Below are 20,104 nucleotides of genomic sequence, written 5' to 3'. Positions count from 1 at the left end.
GATTTGCGAGACGCTGTAGGGAAGAGAACATGTGAGTATGAGTGTGTGCAGCTGTGTTTCTATAAGAAGCTCTTTGTGTATGTGTGTGTGTGAGTATGAGAGAAAGAGGGGGGCGGAGAGAAGCGACCTATCTGTGTCCACTGGGAATAAGTAAAGTGTAGATTGTGTGTAACGGTGTGCAATTCAATTGAGAGGGAATTGAATTAGGCGGCATGAGGTATGCATGGCTGTACCTTGTCTTAAATTTGATTACACATCTACACACACACACACACAGGCACACACCAGTGGGGTCTCTGAGTGCAAGTTGTGCACACAGAGGCACTTGTTGGGGACACAAGAGGTGTTTGATAAGAGCTACCCCCTCTCTCTCTCACAAGCACATACAAGCCTACCAACCCTTGCATAGCCTGATTCCCTTATCGAAGTGTGACACAACCCGATGTTGTTCCTGACTTGCTGACCCCAACAGGCTGAGTCACTTGCCGCTGTAGACAGGAAAGTGTTGGCCACTCACTACTGCATTGAAAGCCAGTGTTTATTCTTTCAACAACTCAGAGGAACGAAGAGAGGGGAAACAATAGAGATAGTGGAGTGCAAAATAAAATAAAGAAATAAAGTGGAACACCTGTACTGGTGTGTAGGTCTGTATGTGTGTGTGTGTGTGTGTGTGTGTGTGTGTGTGTGTGTGTGTGTGTGTGTGTGTGTGTGTGTGTGTGTGTTTAAGTCATACCCACCCCTGAAGGGATGTAGTTGCCGTTGGTCATTTCTGGAGAGCTGGGGGTGTGGCGGGAGGAGGGAGACATGCTCAGGTCCACTGCAGGGGGAGTGGGGGTGGGGGTGTCTGTCCGATCATGAGGGACCACCTGCACACCTGAGAAAACATACACACACACCTGTTAAGATGACCTAAACAATGTGCTTCATGCAACATGTTATCATTGTAACTGTGAGTACGTTAGCCTGCTCGGACCACCGCTGTGCCTAAAGACAGCCTAACAGAGCTGCTATCATGGCTACAGACTCGTTTTGTTGTTACCTACCTGCATGCGGTGATGCTGGCGAGGCGGGCTCTATGACTGCGGTGCCATCATCTGCCATGCGGAGCTGGCGGGTTCGCTTGGGGTGCAGCGGAGAGAGCGGGGGAGAGCGCGCCCCTCTGTCCCGTCCATTGGCCCGCCGAGGGAGCTTCAGGTCCAGGGGCTCATCCAGGGACAGCATGACCACAACCCGCTGACCTCCCACCTGCACAAACAGTCCCAGAGGGGCAGAGTTAGGCCGAGTGAGGCCAACGAAGGATAGCTTGGTTTTCATATAACCACACATACAATTGCTGCATTCCAATGTGAGACAGTGACAGACAGATTCTCACACAGGCAATATTTCCCACGTGAGTGTTTTTGAAAGTATTTCACATTCCACAATCCCGCTGGGTAAGAAATACTCTCCAACAATGGTAAACTGACCACAATCGTAAACTGAAACACTGAGCACACACACACACACACACACACACACACACACACACACACACACACACACACACACACACACACACACACAGAGAGATCTAAGTGATCCCCTCCTCTTCTTCCATGCTGACCTTTACTCACACACTCTTCCTGAGGAATTTCTACAATCCAGTCCAGATGGTCACCCTCACCGCCAGCCCTGCTTAACCCCACCCCTCGGCCAGTCACTGGCCCTTGCACCCTGTCACATCACCCCCACTCCAGCCCCCCATAGCGTGCAACTTCAGACCCCATGGACCTTTGAGACCCACCGGCAGCCCCCCCGGGCCTTCAAGTCCAGCTGCACCTACTCCATCCACTTCCTCCCTCCTCTAAACACACTGACCTCTGGACCCAGCCTGGGGGTTGTGGGCAGGACGCTTCATCTAGCTGTCATTTTGCGTTCTAGTTGTAGTCGTCCTCTGCCACCAGAGTGACCCAGCATCAGTGTGTTGTACCATGCAAAGAATTTAGCAAATACCTACACAACCAAATAACCTAGATGAACCCCATTAGTCAAAGGAATTGAGTTTAAATTATATTTTGGTCACCAACAACAATCATAAAGGGTTAATAATATTCAGCAAAACCTGCAGAAGAAATCATATAAGTATAGACATTTACACAAGCCAGATCCTTTTAACTTAAAGGTCAACAAATGCGGAGTCTATTCCTCTTCGTCCAGCATGTACTGCTATATGGTGCTAGTACAGTACTGCTGGTTTAAAGCCACACTCTGTATTCAATGTGGTAGGGTTCACTGCTCCTTGTCACCAGGCTTACACACACACACACACACACACACAAACACACACACACACACACACACACACACACACACACACACACACACACACACACACACACACACACACACACACACACACACTCTAACATCTCCTCAAAGCATTTTCCATCTACACATGCACACACAGTAGCAGGGAGAAGTAATTAATCACACTGTAATTTCAACAAATTCACCCTCTTCTTCCTCCCTCTCCCTAACACACACATGCCGACACACACTCACAGAAGCCGCGGTTGGTAGTGAATGGTGGGCTTTGAGAGCGACTGGCCAGGGGCCACATGAGAAGCCCTTGTGTCTGGGAGGCACGGAGCAGAGAGGTCACCAGGTTCACCAGCCCAACCAGGGATGGCTACCAGCTCACGCACACACACACACACACACACACACACACACACACACACACTCGTACACGCAGCCAGAGGGGGTGTAAAGACTCAATCAGCCATAGGTAAGAGGATGATGATACACAACCGAGTACTGATTCAAACAGAGGAGCATACTGTATGAACATACACACAGAGCAGCATTATGGCATTATCAGTGAGATCTTTCTGTGTTGATGCTCACATGCACACAGAGAAACATATTAGGAAAAAATGCCTTGGATAGATTTTATCTGATTATAGACCATACTTGCAAGCACATGACCCATGATCTTGACTTCAGGTTTAAAAATTACATTGGAATTGCTCTAAGAAGGGATCTCAGTATAGAAAGGAGGACTGACATTAGAGCAACCAATAACTCTTTCATACTCTAATGCCGCTTTCTCACTGCAAGGTACGGCTCGACTCGACTCGCTCTTTTTTGGTTTTCCATTAGCAAAAGTTGTGGATAGCACCTGATACCTTTTTAAGTACCATCTTGGTCAAGGTTCCAAGTGAGCTGAGCTGATACTAGAAAGAAGAGTCAAAACACTGCAGACCACTGATTGGTCAGAAATAATTGTCACTAGCGCAACACAGGCACAAACCAATAGCCAAGCTACCGTTAATACAGTAGCCACTGCAATTTTCATTTATTCACTCGACCGAGCTCTTTAATTTTTTTTAAATGGCAGCCCGCAAAACTATGCTGTACACTATGCCGTACAATTGACGAAGTGCAAATGATCCTCTGTTTGGTTGCCGATGAAAGGATTTAGCGAGCGTCGCGTTGAAGATAACGTCACAGCAGTTTGACGCATTATCGCTATGCCAATCAGCTAAAAATCCCATCTGAGGGGTACTATCTGCAGTGGAAAGGGAAAAAATAACCAAAAGTAAGTTAGTCCAGTAGAGTAGTCGTACCATACAAAAAAGAACAAATGTGAACCCATCCTTTAAATAATTTTGACATGAAACAGCTAGGCCCACTTGAGTTTACACTAGCTCATGGGGGTATGTGTCCTTTATTTACTGTCTTACAATGTCTCCATCATCCTCGATCCATTATACCCTGACACATAATAAATGGATTGTTTCCATCAGTTAAACCCAGGACAATTGTAATGATAAAAAAATATTACTGGCAGTTGTTCTAATGATCATTTTAACCATATAGTTATGTTATGTGGGCAAACACTGCCATTAGCTGTGAAAATAAACATCTTTAGATTTGTCAGAGTGGATATGATCCTCATGTAGAATGAGCTGCGGTTATTACCACATCTCTGTTTCTCTCTCTCTGAATTGGGTGGGTATGACTAATTTACTGTAACTTCTACTGCACAGCCTGCCAAGACTTTTGGCTTTATTGTTTGGCTAAAGTAGCCGAAAATCGCCTGTCATCCACTTTAATCGAGTGAAAGCCCTTACCCTGAGGCACAGACCAAGAATCAGCTTAACCTTTCTATAAATCCTACTCCGAGTCCTATCAACTGTGGGGATAAATAGAAAACTGGCCTCCCATCAGTGCTATAATCCACACTATTAAACCTGATGAGAAACATTTGGATCCATATAACTCTGGAATATAAATCACTTTGGCACCTCAAATCATGTGATCCTATAACTCTCACTGTGAGACTAGCCGAGAGACACTACAGGGGTCTCCACACACAAAAGCTCTTCTCAGGCAGCTGCTCCACGTGCAAACCATTACTAAACCTCCGTAGCCAATTTATTAAAAATGTGTAATATCCCTTATATAATAAAGAGCATTGTTGGTATCATTCAGATTGTTGTAGAAGGAGAAATAGCAGATTAAATTAGCAGTATGCTGCAATAGAGCATTCATTTTAGTAAGTAATTTATTTGTGTTTTCCTTTTAATTCCAAGTAAGTATGTATGTTAGTGAAAAGTATTTCAGTTATTTTTAAGGTTACGTTATCTTTCTAACTGACCTGTTCACTTCAACAAAAATAAAAAAGTAAATAAATTAATCCACTAGTCCACTGACAGAAAATGAATAGTCAACAATCAATCAATCAATCAATCAATCAATCAACCAATCCACTTACTTTTCAAGCAAAATGTGAAGATTTCCAAACTTTCTTTGTCTATTTTTAGACATTTTATAGGCCAAACAAGTAACAGATTAATCTAGAAAATAATCCCCGGATTAAATGATGATGAAGGTAATCGTTAGTCGTTGGGCAATTTAAGATAGAGAGGGTTAAATAATATTAAACTTGAAGCCACTAGAACAGTTTGAAATTTAGTTCATGGATGGATGTGATTAGTTTGGGTTATCCATAAATGTTAACTAATAAAGTGGAATTGTAATCTATTGCCATTAAAAAATGGGTAGTAAATAGGGTTGTGCAAAAAAATCGATTCACATTCTTATCGCGATTCAAGCTCTACCGATTCAAAATCGATTCATAGAATTCCAAAAATCTTTTTTTTTTTATTGTATGTCTACTGCAATCACATGGGAAAAATAACTACATTTACATACTGTGAATCGTTTTTGAATGGAGCTTTTTTTTCGAATCGAGAATCATTTTTGAATCAAAATCAATTTTGAATCGAATCTTGAGCCTAAAAATCGATATTGAATAAAGATGGTAAAGATGAAAGATTGCATTTAATTTTTTTTTTTTTCTTCCAGAATATATATATATATATATATATATATATATGGATGCACCGAATCCAGATTTTTGGGGTTTGCTACCGAAGTAGCTCGACTTGAATCACCTTCTTTTGACTGAAAGTACTGCCAAACAACACTTTTTGAGTTCCATTTTCACTTCCTCACAGCCTACTGCATTGAACGGTCCACCTACGTAAACACCTTCACGTAATCAACGTTTGGTAGAAATATATATATATATATATATATAGCCATATTATTTATGGCCATTTATATTTATCCTTTAATGTTTGTATTAATTTAGATTAACTTCATTTTCTCAGAAAGGGATGTTGATAATGTTGATTTGTATAGTGATTTATTAGTCAATAATGGAAACAGCCTCAGACACAACACCAGGATAAAGGCGAGGTAAAAACGTCGGTGAACAAAGCATGGTGAAAAAAGAGTTGCATGTTTTAATTTTGATGGACTTGCATGAAAGCTCACACTGGTCTGCACCTCTCTGTGTGTGCGTTGCAAAGAAACAGACATGACAAACAAGCTCTCTTGGACTTCTGAGTAACGGAACAGATCATAAGATATCTACAATACCCGCTGCACACAAGGCAGTCCATACCGCGCTGATGTGCTCCCAGTGGAGTCAGGCCAGCGAAGCTTCTGGTGAATCAGTCCCCAATGCTGGATTTCACCTCAGCCCACCCTCATGAATATTTCTTGGTGGAGAAATTGTAGAGACTGGCTGGGAAGTGACTCACAGCGTGTGGATCTTGGACTGAAGTTACGGGATCTTGACTACATCCTCCAAATAGCCACGGTCACTGAGAGGGGGTTTGTGGGAAATGTGAGACAAAGAGAAAGGGCGACCGAGAGAAAGAACGATACAGTGAAGGAAGGAGTATGGTGTTGACTTGATATGTAAGTGTGTGTGTGTGTGTGTGTGTGTGTGTGTGTGTGTGTGTGTGTGTGTGTGTGTGTGTGTAAAGCTCAGTGGCGGATGGCTGTGAAGTTTGTGGAAGGGGTGTTGTCTGGCCCCCATGCAGACTTCCTTGCTCAGCCGTGGGGTCGACAGTCTCTCTGAAAGGCAGCATTGTGCCTTCTCTGGGCCCTCTCTCTCTCTCTCTCTCTCTCTCTCTCTTTAGCAGAGTAAACAAGCAGAGAGCGAGAGAGAGAGAGAGGAGAGGAGGGATGACCAAAGGGGCCATTGCGAGGATATACGAGGGTGGGGATGAAGGGAGGAGGAAGTGGCGGAGGAAGAGGAGTCCTGAAAGAGAGGTTTGTGTGTGTCCTCATAAGCAACCCCCGTCACCTATTCCCCTGTATAATCCTTTTCCACCCGAGTCCCACATCCACCCACTGCAAAACGCCCTTTGATGCGGTGTGTGTACCTTCGGAGGTGAACATGGGTCGAGGTTGGAGGGTGTGGGAGTTGGCCGATGGGTGAGGTAGCACGGGTGGGGGGCATCAGGTCAAAGGAGGGCTATGTGTTTCAACACCTCCATACTCCGAGGCTAGGCTCACACGGATCAGAGCTGACCTTTCACCCTGCTCTGACCGATTGATCTTTAGCCTGATCTGATATGAGGAGGATCGTGTATCGGCTCAGTCTGCTCCATCCAACGGTGCAAAAACGAGAGCCAACATAAAGCATCAGAGAGTATCAAAGCTGTGCAGTATAAGATGATTATGTTACAGGGTATGAAATCGTATTGTGTAATATTTTATTTTCTGAGGGTTTCAGAGAGAATCTGAGAGACTGTGTGTGTGTGTGTGTGTGTGCATGTTTTGTGTGGCCCCCTCTGAGGTTGGCTGTAACTTAATCTGCCTCCTGCTGTGACCCTGGGAGGTGGTCTGCAGGAGGTAAGCCATCTCTCCCCGGGGCGCTTTGCTCTCTCTTTTTCATTTTCACACACAAAAACACAGAACGCAGAGAGAGAGAGAAAGTACAAGGTAGGAATGTCTAACAACATATGGTATTGATGTGATGGTCGGTTTAACATGTTTTTTAAAACACTAAATAATCATGCTGCGATAAAACTTCACTAGCAAGAAGAAGCAATTCCTGCATATCTTGACATGTTTTTTTTGGGGCATTTTTGGCCTTTATTTGTGACAGGACAGCTTTGACACAGGGGAGAGAGAGTGGGAATAACATGCAGCAAAGGGCCACAGGTCGGAATCGCTGCTGCGTCAAGGACCGAGCCTCTTCTCTATATGGGCGCTCGCTCTACCAGGTGAGCAACCCAGGAGCCCAATATCCTTTTTTAAGGCTGTGGATATCTTGAAATTAGTAAGTACCGATACCCAGTCATCACTAAATTAATACAATTTAGTTTGTTAATAAACTGAGATAGCGGCAAAAATACAAAAAAAGAAATCTCAATACTATTGCATGGTTTACCATTTTATTTCCTTATAGTGACATGTCTGAGGAAACAAGCCTTCACCGCAGCACCATAAGAGAGCGTTATAGAAACTTATACACTACTTACTTATAAAGAGCAACATAGTGCACAGTTGATAAAGCCTTGTTTGTGCTGTCAATAGGCCATCACGTGTTACCTGGCATGCCCTTGTTACCAATGGTGTAGTGGAGGGTATACGCAGGTATACAGGGTATATATACGCTTTTCATGGCGGTTTACAGTAAACCCACCTATCAGCCAAAAAGCCATTGGAATATATAGGAGAGTATACGCAACAAGAATTTGCAGTAAAGTTTGTTTATTTTTAACTGTTAAATGTCCTGCTCAATGTATTGGTTGGCCATTATTCTTTCATAGCCACATTTAAAGGGTCCATATAAAAAATATTTATTTATGTAATATGTTTATGTTAAAAAATAAATAGAGTTACTCAAATATCAATATGCGTTACAAAAACAAACTCAAGTCAAGTACTTTCAAAGGTTTTTTATGATATTCTAAGATTAATATACTGTAACTATAGTAGATATTGTGGACTTGTAGCCCATTCAATCATTAGCTCTTCTCAATTTCAGGGCTGGAACTTGATTCAAAGGATATAGGTGACCAAATGAATACAATCAATCCCCCAAAGCAATACCTGCTATCATTTTAAAACTCTAGTTGCATTGCAACATTGACCACATTTCATGAACTGAAGGTAAACAACTCTGTTTCTTAAATATGTTTACATTTAGGTTTTGGTAATTCTGTGGTTTAGCAGTGATGTGTAAAGACCTGCAGTTGCAGCATTAGTCATGTCTAGACCTGCTGCTTTTTTCCATCCACCAGGTGGGGAGGAAAGGGTCAAAGGTCACAGATTGAGGCGTGGGTGTGGTGGGAACTCTGACCCCTGACATATGGGTTTTACATCTGTAACTGTGGCCAAGGAGGAATAAACAACTTGGCACGTAAGTGATCATAGCATTTGTACGCTTCAAAGTAAAGCAATTCCTATTTACAATTTTTCTTTGGATTTACATATCAAAGTCAGGCGAGATTAGTCAGACAAGGTTCCACACATTATCACTAACAATGAAAAAGACAAGGTGAGACAGGTTAATATCCAGATACGATGTAGTATGTTTGTTACTGATTTGGAGATGCAAGAAAACAGGCCCAAAAGTGCCCCCTCCTCTGCTCCCACTTTTGTCATTGCTGACGTTTCTTGAGGTAATAGCCGCAAGTGACCCCACCTCCGCTGACACACACATTCGAGCTGCAGCCCCCGCATAGGCCCTCCGCCCTTCCACCCCTGATGGATCACTCAACACACAAACTCACACAGCTGAGAAATTCTTTTTTTTTCTTGCATCTGTCCTCCTCAGCCAGCCGCCTCCTCAGACAGGAAACCTCAGTTTCCACTCCTCCTCCTCCTCTGGGCCTCTCATTCCCTCTTTCTTTCTTTTTATCCCTCTATTCTCTGCTTTTGTTTTTCCCCTTACGTGCCCTGCTTCCTCTTTCAGTTTGTTTTTCTCTTCCACTTCTCATTCTTCTCTCACCTACTGTAATCCCTACCTGGCCTAAATCGAGCATTAATTGCCAGATTATTTCCTCTACCCACACAATTTCTACAAGATACATGTAATAAAGATAAATTAAAGTTTCACTTTGTGAGTTTTCTCTCACTGTCAATGTAAACCTCTCCCCCTTCTTCTTACCCCTGTTGCAAAAAAGCACACAGGATGGTACACAGGATTATGTAATGGTAGCAAGCATAGAGCCACTGGGGAAGGGGAGGAAAAAGACAAGTTGTTGGAGCACTGGAGTCACAACAGCTGCAATACAGAGACAGAGTGACATGTGTGTTCACGTGCTTTAACCCACGGAAAAATAAGCACAACATTGCCATTTGATCTTTTAGGGTTTTTAAAAAGAGAATAAGAATATATAAAAAGAGTGTGAGCATGCAATAGCAAGTGATAAGCAAAGGAGGAGAGGAAGGGAAAAATCTGCGACAACACATGAGACAGGGGAGAAAGGAGTGAGTTAGGGAAGGAGGAAAGAAATAAGGGAGGAATAGACGGATTGAAGGAGGGAGAGAGTGCAACAGGAAGCTTCTCAGCGAGCTACCGATGGCCTCCAGCCAGAGCGTTCAGACGCTGAAGAATTCCAGGCAGAGGGAAGGTGCCAGGAGGGAGGGAGGAGGGCGGGTCACACTTGCAGTTTGTTGTCAAAGGGGACTGTTTCATGAGTAAGGAAGAGCACACGCTTAAAGCAATATCTCTCTGTGGTTGAACATTAACATTTCTGTTAGGATGCAAACTTTGCTATGAACAGTCTGACATCAGCTTTCCATGATTGCAAACTTTTGGTTATGAATTATGAAGTCCATATCCTTGACGTTCCACGGGATTGCTCCGTTGCCGCCGGAAAATCCACTGGATTTCACTCATTTAGGCCAGATATCCGTTGCCTTGGGCTTCCTTTGTGTTGGCATTTTAAACTCTGGTCGATTTATGAGGACTATGGTTAACCTTTTCTCAGATCTCTGCAGGGTAAATCCAGACAGCTAGCTAGACCATCTGTCCAATCTGAGTTTTCTGTTTCATGACTAAAACAACTTACACGTTCCACCAAAAACAAGTTCCTTCCGAGCCTCTTTTGCAGCGGCACAGATGCTTTTCTCCGGTGCTTAGCACCGCCCAAGACGATTCTGATTGGTTTAAAGAAATGCCAATAAACCAGAGCATGTTTTCCTCCAATCCCCGAATGCTGTGTGGAGTAGCCAGACTCTCCTCTAGCGTGCTTTGGAGGAGGGTCTGGCAAAGCACAACTATAAATTATGGGACAAGTAAATTGGAATCTTTCCTCAATTAGGATTTTCAAAAACTCTAAATACTAAGTTAGAAAAATAAACAAGTTGCAGAAGACAGCATGGTTCAATATCAGAATAAAGAATTGTGATGCCATGCAGCTAGATCTGAAACAACTAGTGGATTCATTGATTAGTTAATCCACACAAAAAACTGACTATATTCATAATCAATTAATTGTTTTAAGTTATGTATCAAGCAAAAATGCCATACATTGAATGGTTCTAGCTTCTCTTTAGCTTTTGGACTGTTGGACAAAACAAGACATTTAAGTTGTCACCTTAGGCTCTGGGGAATTGTAACGGACATTTTTGACCGTTGACATTTCATAGACCACAAATCGATTAATTGAGACAACATGAGTTAATAATGAAAATAATCAGTAGGTGCAGCCCTACTGCAACATATAGGAAATGCATTATGTAGTAACGTTATTGACCTACATGCATACTGGCAAATAAAAACATAACTTTTAAACCCTACCTTTGTGCAAAACATACTGTAAAAATACGCTACTGGTCAGAGATTTGATATTAATGGCAGAGCAGAGTGATGTAAACATTAGAGGGAGATTGTGAGTGGTACATCATTTGTATTTGAGAGAAAACACTCCACCAGACTTTCTATCTTAATAGGATCCAGACAGACCTGAAAACAGAACAGCAATTCTACTTAGTCTGCCATATAGTGAGATTAGGCCACAAATGATCAATAAACACTCATCTGACTAAGATTATCACACGACACCGTGACCTGACTCGACTCTTGGTGGGGTGGGGATGGACTGGATTTCAAGGGGAAGCATGCATTATCAGATCAATATAATGATACTTTCATTTGCGAATAGGAATTTGACTATCGACATGCAAAACTCTTGAGATATTTTGAAGGGGACAGTGTGCAAATATCATTAGAAAATCTGTTCTGCAATAAAAGCAAGCAACCCAACTAATTTTGACAGAACAAATGAAAAGAAAAGAGGCAGGTATGGGGGGGAGAGAGAATCTGCACACTGGCATGAGGCTAGGAAACTTACCCCAAGCCACAGTCAATTTATTAGACTCCCTAGTAGCTGCTGTATGACAGGAACAGTATGTGATTGAGGGACCACGTGTAGCAACATATGTTTTGAGTCCCTGGTTGGTTTTTTACCCACCTACTCCCATTTAAAATCAGATTAATATGTTTTTCATCAACTCAAACTGTTTTCCTTTTTTTTTTTTTTTTGGGCTTTTCCACCTTTAATGGATAGGACAGCTAGGTGAGAGAGAGGGGGAAGACATGCAAGAAATCACCACAGGTCAGATTTGAACCCTCAATCTCTGCATTGAGGCTTAAGCCTCTATGTTTATGTGTTCCTGCACGACCCACTGAGCCAACCTGGCCACAACAGGAACTGTTTTAATCTATACTGTAGCTTCAGGATAGATAGAATCAGCGCTAAACAGATAACCCTCTAGGGGACCATGACTTAGAGTGTTCAAGCAGTAAACCTTACCAACACTTGTGCTTAAGGCACTTCGCACGACGGTACTGTATAGCTTTGAAGAGCGGTGAGTAATCTTACAATAACGTGGGACATTTCACAAGATAGTGGATTCATAGCGCAGCTATTGGGGAACCAATGAACGCAGCAGGAGGCCTCCCACCATCCGTGAGAGGAGAAGAGGAGAAGAGAAGAAGAGGAGATAAGTATGTGTTTGTCTTTGCACGCAGGAGATTTGATTGACATCCCCACCCTGGATTACTCTGACCTCCCATTAACTCTGCTGGGCGTCTCTACCTCCTGCAGTCCACTGAATGCATTTTCTCCAGCCCACACTCCTCTCTCATCTTTGCTCTGCCATTCCATATAAACAAGATCTTGCATGATCTCCCTCAGCGCTTTTCCCTCTCGACTTCCTCCTCACTTCCTCAGGCTATATCCCCATCGTCTGTCATCGCTCTCTCCTCTTTCTCTCCTTCATCAACCCCTCTCATGTCTCTCTCTCTCTCTCTCTCTCTCTCTCTCTCTTTCTACTGTTCTCTCCCCCCATTTTCAGTCCATTCCTGTGGCCTCTCCCCACAGGCATTGATGCAATCCTCCGACTCCTGAGCGCAATCACAGGGTCTGGAGTTGGCTCGCCAGCCAAAGCAGGGGCGTCACTACACCACGCTCAGTAGGAAAGCAACAGGAGAGGTGGGGGGACAAAGGGAGGAAAAACAGTCTGAGGCTGTTAGTTGGTGGTGGGTGACAGAGGAAAAAGTACAGTGATAAAAGTTAACAGCTCTCTTTTACATTTTCACAACTAAACTTGGGGTAAACATGTTTTTGTTTTATGTGCATGTGGTGAGGGGGTTATTTTGACTCTTTTGTTTTCTGGAAAATGAATGGATTTGATTCTGCAGGATCAAACAGCACAACATCCCAGCTTGTTGCCCTCTTGTCAGCCCACTAACCAGCCGTGTCCATTTTGCTAGGTTTGCTGGATAGGGTCTGTGTTTCGGAAGTGATGGTTCTTTGCTACTCCCACACTAAATGCTGTCAATCCAGCTGACTCACACCAACATTAGCATAATTCTAACAGTTAGACTGGCAGTATGAAATTCAAGTAATGTTTGTGGAGGTGTAATGTTGTCAGGGCTGGCATTTTAACATAATCTCTGGAGGTCTATACTTTTCCAAACAAAAACTTCCTTTTCTCCATATTTCCTTGCTGGGGCAGTGTACGTGACATGTGTTACCACTGTGGGTATATAATGGATATGCTAAGCCCTGTAGAGATGCATGCATGCAAATTGATCTTATCAAACACAGTGCACTTAGATGGAAGGAAAGGATATAACATTTAAATGCTGAAACTTCCAAAGCTTATGTGCAGATATGCATGTATACACGCGCACACGCCACACACACACACACACACACACATTTAACCCTGGTTTGCCAGCTTAGTGGCAGACCTCCCCTAAAGGCGGCAGAAATGAGCACAGGGTCAGGTCAGGAATGCAAAGCGCTGGCACCTGCCTAAATCTTTAAAATACCAGGCTCCCTCAGCACACAAACAAACAAAAGGACACTCCCTAAATCTCAGAGCAGGGTTTTTAAGCCTCTCAAGAAATGGCTCCAGCCAAAAACGAAGCACACAGATATGCACCCCAAAACTATATCACTGAAAAACCAACACAACTTCAAGCTTCCCTGAATGTACAAAGCAGCTGCGGTTGAACTCAACAGGAGATGTCTGTTATATTCCCTCACTGGTGAAAACCCAGCACCAGTTCTAAGCCATTGGGTAGGAGGGATTGGGAGGAAGTCCAGAAATCTCTCTCTTTCTTTCTCTCCCTCTCTCTCCCACACAGTTAACAGCAAGCTGAGGGCAGATTAATAGGGGTGACATGCATATGGAAACTGTGGTACGATAAGCAGCAAACCCAGGGTATATTTCAGCAACAGTTGCTGGGCCAATGTGGTCTATCCTTCCAATGACAAGTTTAAGGATCAGGGAATGAGGTATGGAAACATTAAGTATAGGCACACATAAACACACTTACTGCACAGTCCCTTATGTACAGCCATACAGACTATCCACGCACGCGCGCGCGCGCGCACACGCACACACACACACACACACACAAAAACACACACAAACACTAGTGCACAGCATGCTGGCTGTGCGTTGTGGAGTTCAGACCAGTTCAGAGTGCTGTGGTACAGCTTTGAGAGGGGTGTGCCTGTCTCACAGTCATTTCCTGGACGGGAATATTATGGCACCACACGCATGCGAAACAAACCCCTTTCGTCTTTACACAGTGACCCCAGCCACTTTCATTTGCTTGCAACTCAATAAGCCAACGGTAAGCAGTGAACTCCCTGGGAAGCAAGTCTTCTTATTCAATAGCCAAAGTAATATGATCCCAACAACAGCTTTATGCAACACAGCCTCCGGGAGGCTGGGGGCGACACATGGGGTGGGGTGGTAGTTGCTCTCTTTATCGCTGTGTGGTGTTGCTGAGGCCTGTCGGTCTACGATGTTGTAACTTGTCTACTTCTTTGCCCCAGAATTTCTGGCCACTCCGTCCCTGGAGAGGGATTGGTGACACCTGTGCACCAGCCATGCTGAACAGAGGAGAGCCAGATGTGTTTTGGACAGGGAGTGTTATGTACAGAGAGAAGGGGGAGGGCAAGGGCTAAGCTTCCAAAACCAAAGTATATTGAATGGGAAAGAAAACAGGAAGAGGAAGAAATACAAAACAGCAGAGAGCAATTAGCAGACAAAGTGACGTGATGTGTGTTTGTGCGTGTGTGCGTTGAGGGCAAACACACACTGCAGGGCTATCAAGGAGCTCCTGTTTCTTTAAATTTGGGTGTGCCCCCCATACTGTCTGCTAATACCTCCATTTCAGCCCTTCTACCTCCCTCGCCATGATTTCACATACTGTATATATAATGTACACACAAAGCCAGTGTTGTCTTTTCCTTGTGAGGATGTGCCAACTTAACGGCAGCCCTGTGTTCTCCCTTCTCACATTAGTGGCCTGTTTTCTCTGTGTAACCCTCCTACCCATGTCCTCTTCCACCATGGCTGGCATCAAGACAAGGTCAATATGACAGTCTTTTCTCTCCTCTCTTTTCTCCCTCCCTCCCCCTTTCTCTCTGTATTTCTGTATTCTAGCTCAACCAAGTGACAGGCTCCACCCTACAGCTTTTATCGTTTGCTGCTCCATCCAAGAGAGAGGAACAGAAAAGGAGAGCAGAGAGACAGATGCAAAGGGACAGATGGAGGGCGAGTGAGATGGCAACAGACAGAGTTGAGCATAATGCTGTAAAATGGAGTAGCACCAAACTCTTGATTTAAATTTGTTGGCATGTGTGCAATCTGTTGGAAACAAGCTTCAGAAATATCTGGAGCTTTTTCCTCTTTTGATTTGGCGAAACACTCTGAACAGCAAGGGTTGATAAATGTGTGGACAAACGCAATCGTACAGTATATTGGACAGCGTTGGAAAGAATGAGCCTAAGAGAGGATCTTAATTAGTGTTGAAGGTCAGGGCTTTATCTGTGCTCTTACACACTTCTTCTATCCTGAATCAATACTTACATTTAGAATCAATTAAGAAATAGCCAAGCTCACCATGAGTGACAGCATCATTTATTGAGAGCCGAGTAAACAAGGAGCAAGGGCATTTAAAATCAATCGGACGCAGTAAAAGAGAGAGACGGGCTGTGTTAAGTTAGTGATCGTTATTCAAGATGGCCACTGGAAGTCAATTATTAAAACTTGTGCAAACAAATAAAAACAGTGATGCTATTTCATAAGGAGGTATCTGAGGTCAGAATAAGTCTTTATTTCACAAAATGTAACCTTAACTTAAAACATTTCCATAAGGCTCCCCTCATAAGAAAAACAGCCACGGTACATATGAATTAAATAAGTGCTGGCAACTTCTCCACAACACAGAGAAGGTAAACACTTACAGGCCAAACTTGTTTTCTCTCCCTCTCCTTCTCTCTCATTTACTGCATGTATAAGATGGAGAAGCTCTTACATAATGTAAGCGTCACTTATGAAGCTGGGGGCTCATGGAAAGTGGGAGACAAAAATGCGAAGGGACGAAGGAAAAGAGGGAGCAGAGTAAAAAAGGAGGAGATGGAGTCCCAGGGAGTCGGGGATGGAGGGAAGGAGGGGCTGAAGGGGGCAAAGTCTTGAAGCTAGCTGACAGGACTGGATATGCCCAGACAGGGAGCCGGGCCCAGGCCCAGACTTGAGAGCCTTATTTGAGCCTCAGAAATGCCTCAACCGTCTCTCCCTCATCTCCTTTAAAAACACCATCTCTCCTCTCTAAGTTATTCCTCAACCGTACTTACAGGCAGAGCCCCTTTTGTCCGACTCCTCCCTTTCTTTTCTCTTCAAACAAGCAAACACATAACATACCTTAGTCATAGTGAACTGCTGTAGTACTATTGAGGGTATACTGGAGAATCCAGGGTGTTGGCCAAGCACGTAAATAATAATACAAACCAGCTGTGTCTCCACTTAAACTGCATTGCTGTGAGCATATTACTGTACAACTCACAGCTCCTTGAACTGAGCTCCCAGATATCTAAAATTACAACTATATCCACGTTTATTATTACCTATAAGTTAAATATTAAAGTATGTTGGTGGAAAACCAAAATGGAATTTACAAAAAAGAAATTTATAAAAGTCTATTCCCTTCACCTTTTCTCTGACAGCTCCTTTACATTGCTGTTATTCTTTCAAGTCTTGGCGTTACTCCTGTATTCTTTCTTTAACTTTTCCTCATCAAGTGTGCCCTGCCCCAGACATAGTCTGCGTATTGTCTGAAGGGCTCTGCGAGTTGAAATTCTCTCACGATAGAAACACTGAACAGGGAGCGCAGAAGGAGCATTAAATAGAATGAGAAGAGGTAGGGTGGGGTAGCTGGAGTAAGGCACTGAGTTGTCTGTGTTTATTTTGGAAATGCAGGCCTGCAGACTTGTAACAGAGGAACTGACCCCTAGACTTCCCCGTGGCAGATCCTCGCAGAAAGAGCAAGAGCGCTGTGCTCGTTTGGGATGTCCCACACAGGTGATTTTAAAAAGGAGTAAACCATACATTCCCAGAGGGGGCATTTTAACCCACCCTGGGGACCCAAGAATGGTCTGCTCCAGGAGGAAACAGTGAGGCCGTGAGGTGATTAGTGGTTACAGTTTAACTGGAGAAAAATGCACGCTCCGCGAGCCCAGCCAGCCACGGAGCAAAGCGGTATGCACTGGTCTCCTTAAGTTTGCAAGTTAGTGTGAGTCAAGCTCTGTATCCGCTCGGTCTATTCTTAATGTATGGGTCTGGAGTCTGGCCGTCAATCCACATTGACAAATCACACTGCAGCACTCCAAAGTATGAGTGTGTCACCTTCAATTCTGCACATATGGCAATGATTAGTAGGGGGAAAAAACACAGCGCTGTAATGATATAAGAGAGTCATTCGCTGTCATTATCAAGTTTACCTTTAGGTCAGCCATTGAATCAGCTCTGTTTCTATTTAGATTTTAATGAGTGATATTGATGACTTCAGCCTTTTGGCTCATGAAATCCACTGCTTTACCATACAGCCAATATTAACTGCAAAATAACCAAGAATTTGCCAAACATTATTATTATTATATAAGGAGATAAAGTTAGTAATAATCTTAGTAATATTAGGTTCAATATTCATGTTGACATGAACATTGCAACACATACAAGTTATTATAATTTTCTATGGTATTTTAAAAGACTTTATCCAAATCTGACCATGGATACCATATCATACAACACATCTTCTCTCTAGCTCATTTCACATCTCCTCTGACATTTTCAGCCCAATCAAAAGGTCAACAGCTGGGATGTGCAACTCCATTCAACATGACATAACCCAATGTTAGTCATATTTCATATGTTGAGCACCATAACGGATGAATCAGAAATTGTTTGACTAGAAATCGGATTGCAAAGTAGTGTAACCACAGAAAGGACATATCTGTCATGGGGATCTAAAACAAAGTGTCTCTAATCCCTGTAAAGATAAATGCAAGTGTGTGTCAGGTGCCTTGTTTTCACTGCATGCTGCCTCATTCACTGACCACTATAATCCTCCCTCCCCTGCTGCTGAGTTGCCGTTCATCTTGACAGTAATCCCCAGTAGCTATGAAACCCCACTGTGATATCAATTCAAACACTCACACTGGCTCTCCCACTGTAGTTTGTACCACTTACATTCCACCTAATTACTGGTAGCAGTCCTCGTCCTCCTCAGAATTTTTTTTCCTCCATTGGAAAACATTATTGAAGTCGCACTACAAAAGGCCGACAACACTGTGAAAATCAAAACCTACCTTGGATTTCAGATGAGAGTTTCTTTGTGATACCATACTCGCAATGTAAGGATCAACTGAACGTGCTTCTTTTTACATCAGATGCGGTATACTTTTATTAGCCTGGTTTAAGTACAAGTGCACTGTGGGTTCCCACCATCCCTCTATCACATGCCTTGTGGTTGTTCCCTGACGCAGGAATATGCCATTAGGGTCCACCTTTTCCACCATAAAGCAGCTGCCTTACCCTCACACGGTTTGGGACCTCAAGGGTATGATGTCACACAGTTGTGGTGTAGGGCAAAATCTTAAGGCACGGGAAAATTGGGGAGGTAACAACTACTGTACACACGTGATTTGATTTTAGAGACTGGCATGGTGGAAAGCCTTTATATCTTCTTGTGTACTAATTGCAGCAGATGAAGCAAGTTGGTGACAAACTCTGACCAAAGCTCTGTGCAAGCTGTTGCACCCAGCAGCTGTCCACGTATCTACAGTACATCTGGCCAAGCATGCAGTCAGGATAAGAAAATTTACAGCAAAAAAAGGCTGCCTACACAAACATCCTGAGAGTGTGGAATGCCACCACAGGGATGCACAGCTGGAACCCAGCGGACATCTGGCTTTATGGTGGAAGTGACTAACTGCTGTGTAAGAGAGGTATCGCTTGAACAACCAGTGTGCCGGTGGTGATAGATGCATCTCCGTCTGGCCCCAGTCTTTCTGTCAGATGAATGTTATGGTTGACCTGCAGCTGAACTGATCATCAGCTGATTGGATAAACAATATGGCGAGCAGGCTGTGGATGTGAGGAGCACCTGTGTTCACAGTTCAGTGAGGGGTTATGGATTAAATAGCAGGGGCCTGGAAGAGGGAGGGAGGAGAGGGATTCAAAGTCCTCGCTCTGCACAAAGCCTGTGCGGCCTCTTCCGCTGCTCCTCTTCCCCACATACTTTGAGGGAGGTCCAGTGGGCCCATAGCCTGACCTCCTCCAGTCTCATATGATATCTGTGTGACAGTTCCTCTCATGCACACACCCATGCATAATATTGTTCAATCAGTCCCTCGCAGTCACCTTGGAAATATACAGCCATCCTACTCTGATCCAAAATGCAACTGCAGCCCCCCTGAGTGTGCCTCGATCTGCATTGTGGCCTAATGCTTTTTAATGATCAGGCCTTATTCCACTCCAGCACGGGGCTTGTTAGGTCTGCCTTGGCAGGGCTTGGCTCTTTCCCCTGGCGTCTTCTAGAACAATGGGCCAATGGGAGGCAGCCAATGGGGAGAAGGTCCATCCCAAACCCAGTCCCAGTGTGCACACAATTAGGCTTAGGGACAGTGGAATTGCTTAATTGGAGGAAAATAGCTCTTTATCTAGGCCTCTCTGCCTGTGCTCATACTTGCCCCCTGCACTACATGCTTGGCCTCAACTAACATTACCTAGTTTGTGAACCACACTGAAAAGAGGTTATTAAGCATAAATAACTCATGTTAGGTTACAGTCATGTAGAAATGTATTTGCTGTTGAGACCAGGAAGTTGACATGAATTAATAGCATAACATGTTGTCTTTTACGAGGAAAATACAAAGTAAATCTGAGAATTAACAGGATTTTTTTTCGTGGGTGTTTACCTCATGTGGTGGTCACA

General features: G+C 43.7%; 1 protein-coding gene across 1 annotated transcript in view; it reads right to left on the bottom strand.

Annotated features, from left to right (window-relative positions):
• The window catches only part of glis2b (GLIS family zinc finger 2b), a 27,577-nt gene that overhangs the window by 5,889 nt on the left and 1,584 nt on the right, over positions 1-20,104 (bottom strand). Inside the window, exons 2-3 of the mRNA XM_028598757.1 lie at positions 1,044-1,245; positions 738-874 (exon numbers count right to left, since the gene is read on the bottom strand). Coding sequence (XP_028454558.1) covers positions 738-874; positions 1,044-1,221 — 315 coding nt within the window. The 5' untranslated portion in view covers positions 1,222-1,245. The remainder of the gene's footprint in view (positions 1-737; positions 875-1,043; positions 1,246-20,104) is intronic.

This window comes from Perca flavescens, chromosome 15, assembly GCF_004354835.1.
Source record: "Perca flavescens isolate YP-PL-M2 chromosome 15, PFLA_1.0, whole genome shotgun sequence".
Lineage (NCBI taxonomy): Eukaryota > Metazoa > Chordata > Actinopteri > Perciformes > Percidae > Perca > Perca flavescens.
Note: the sequence above shows the minus strand (reverse complement) of the source record. Positions and strands in the feature narration are given on the sequence as shown.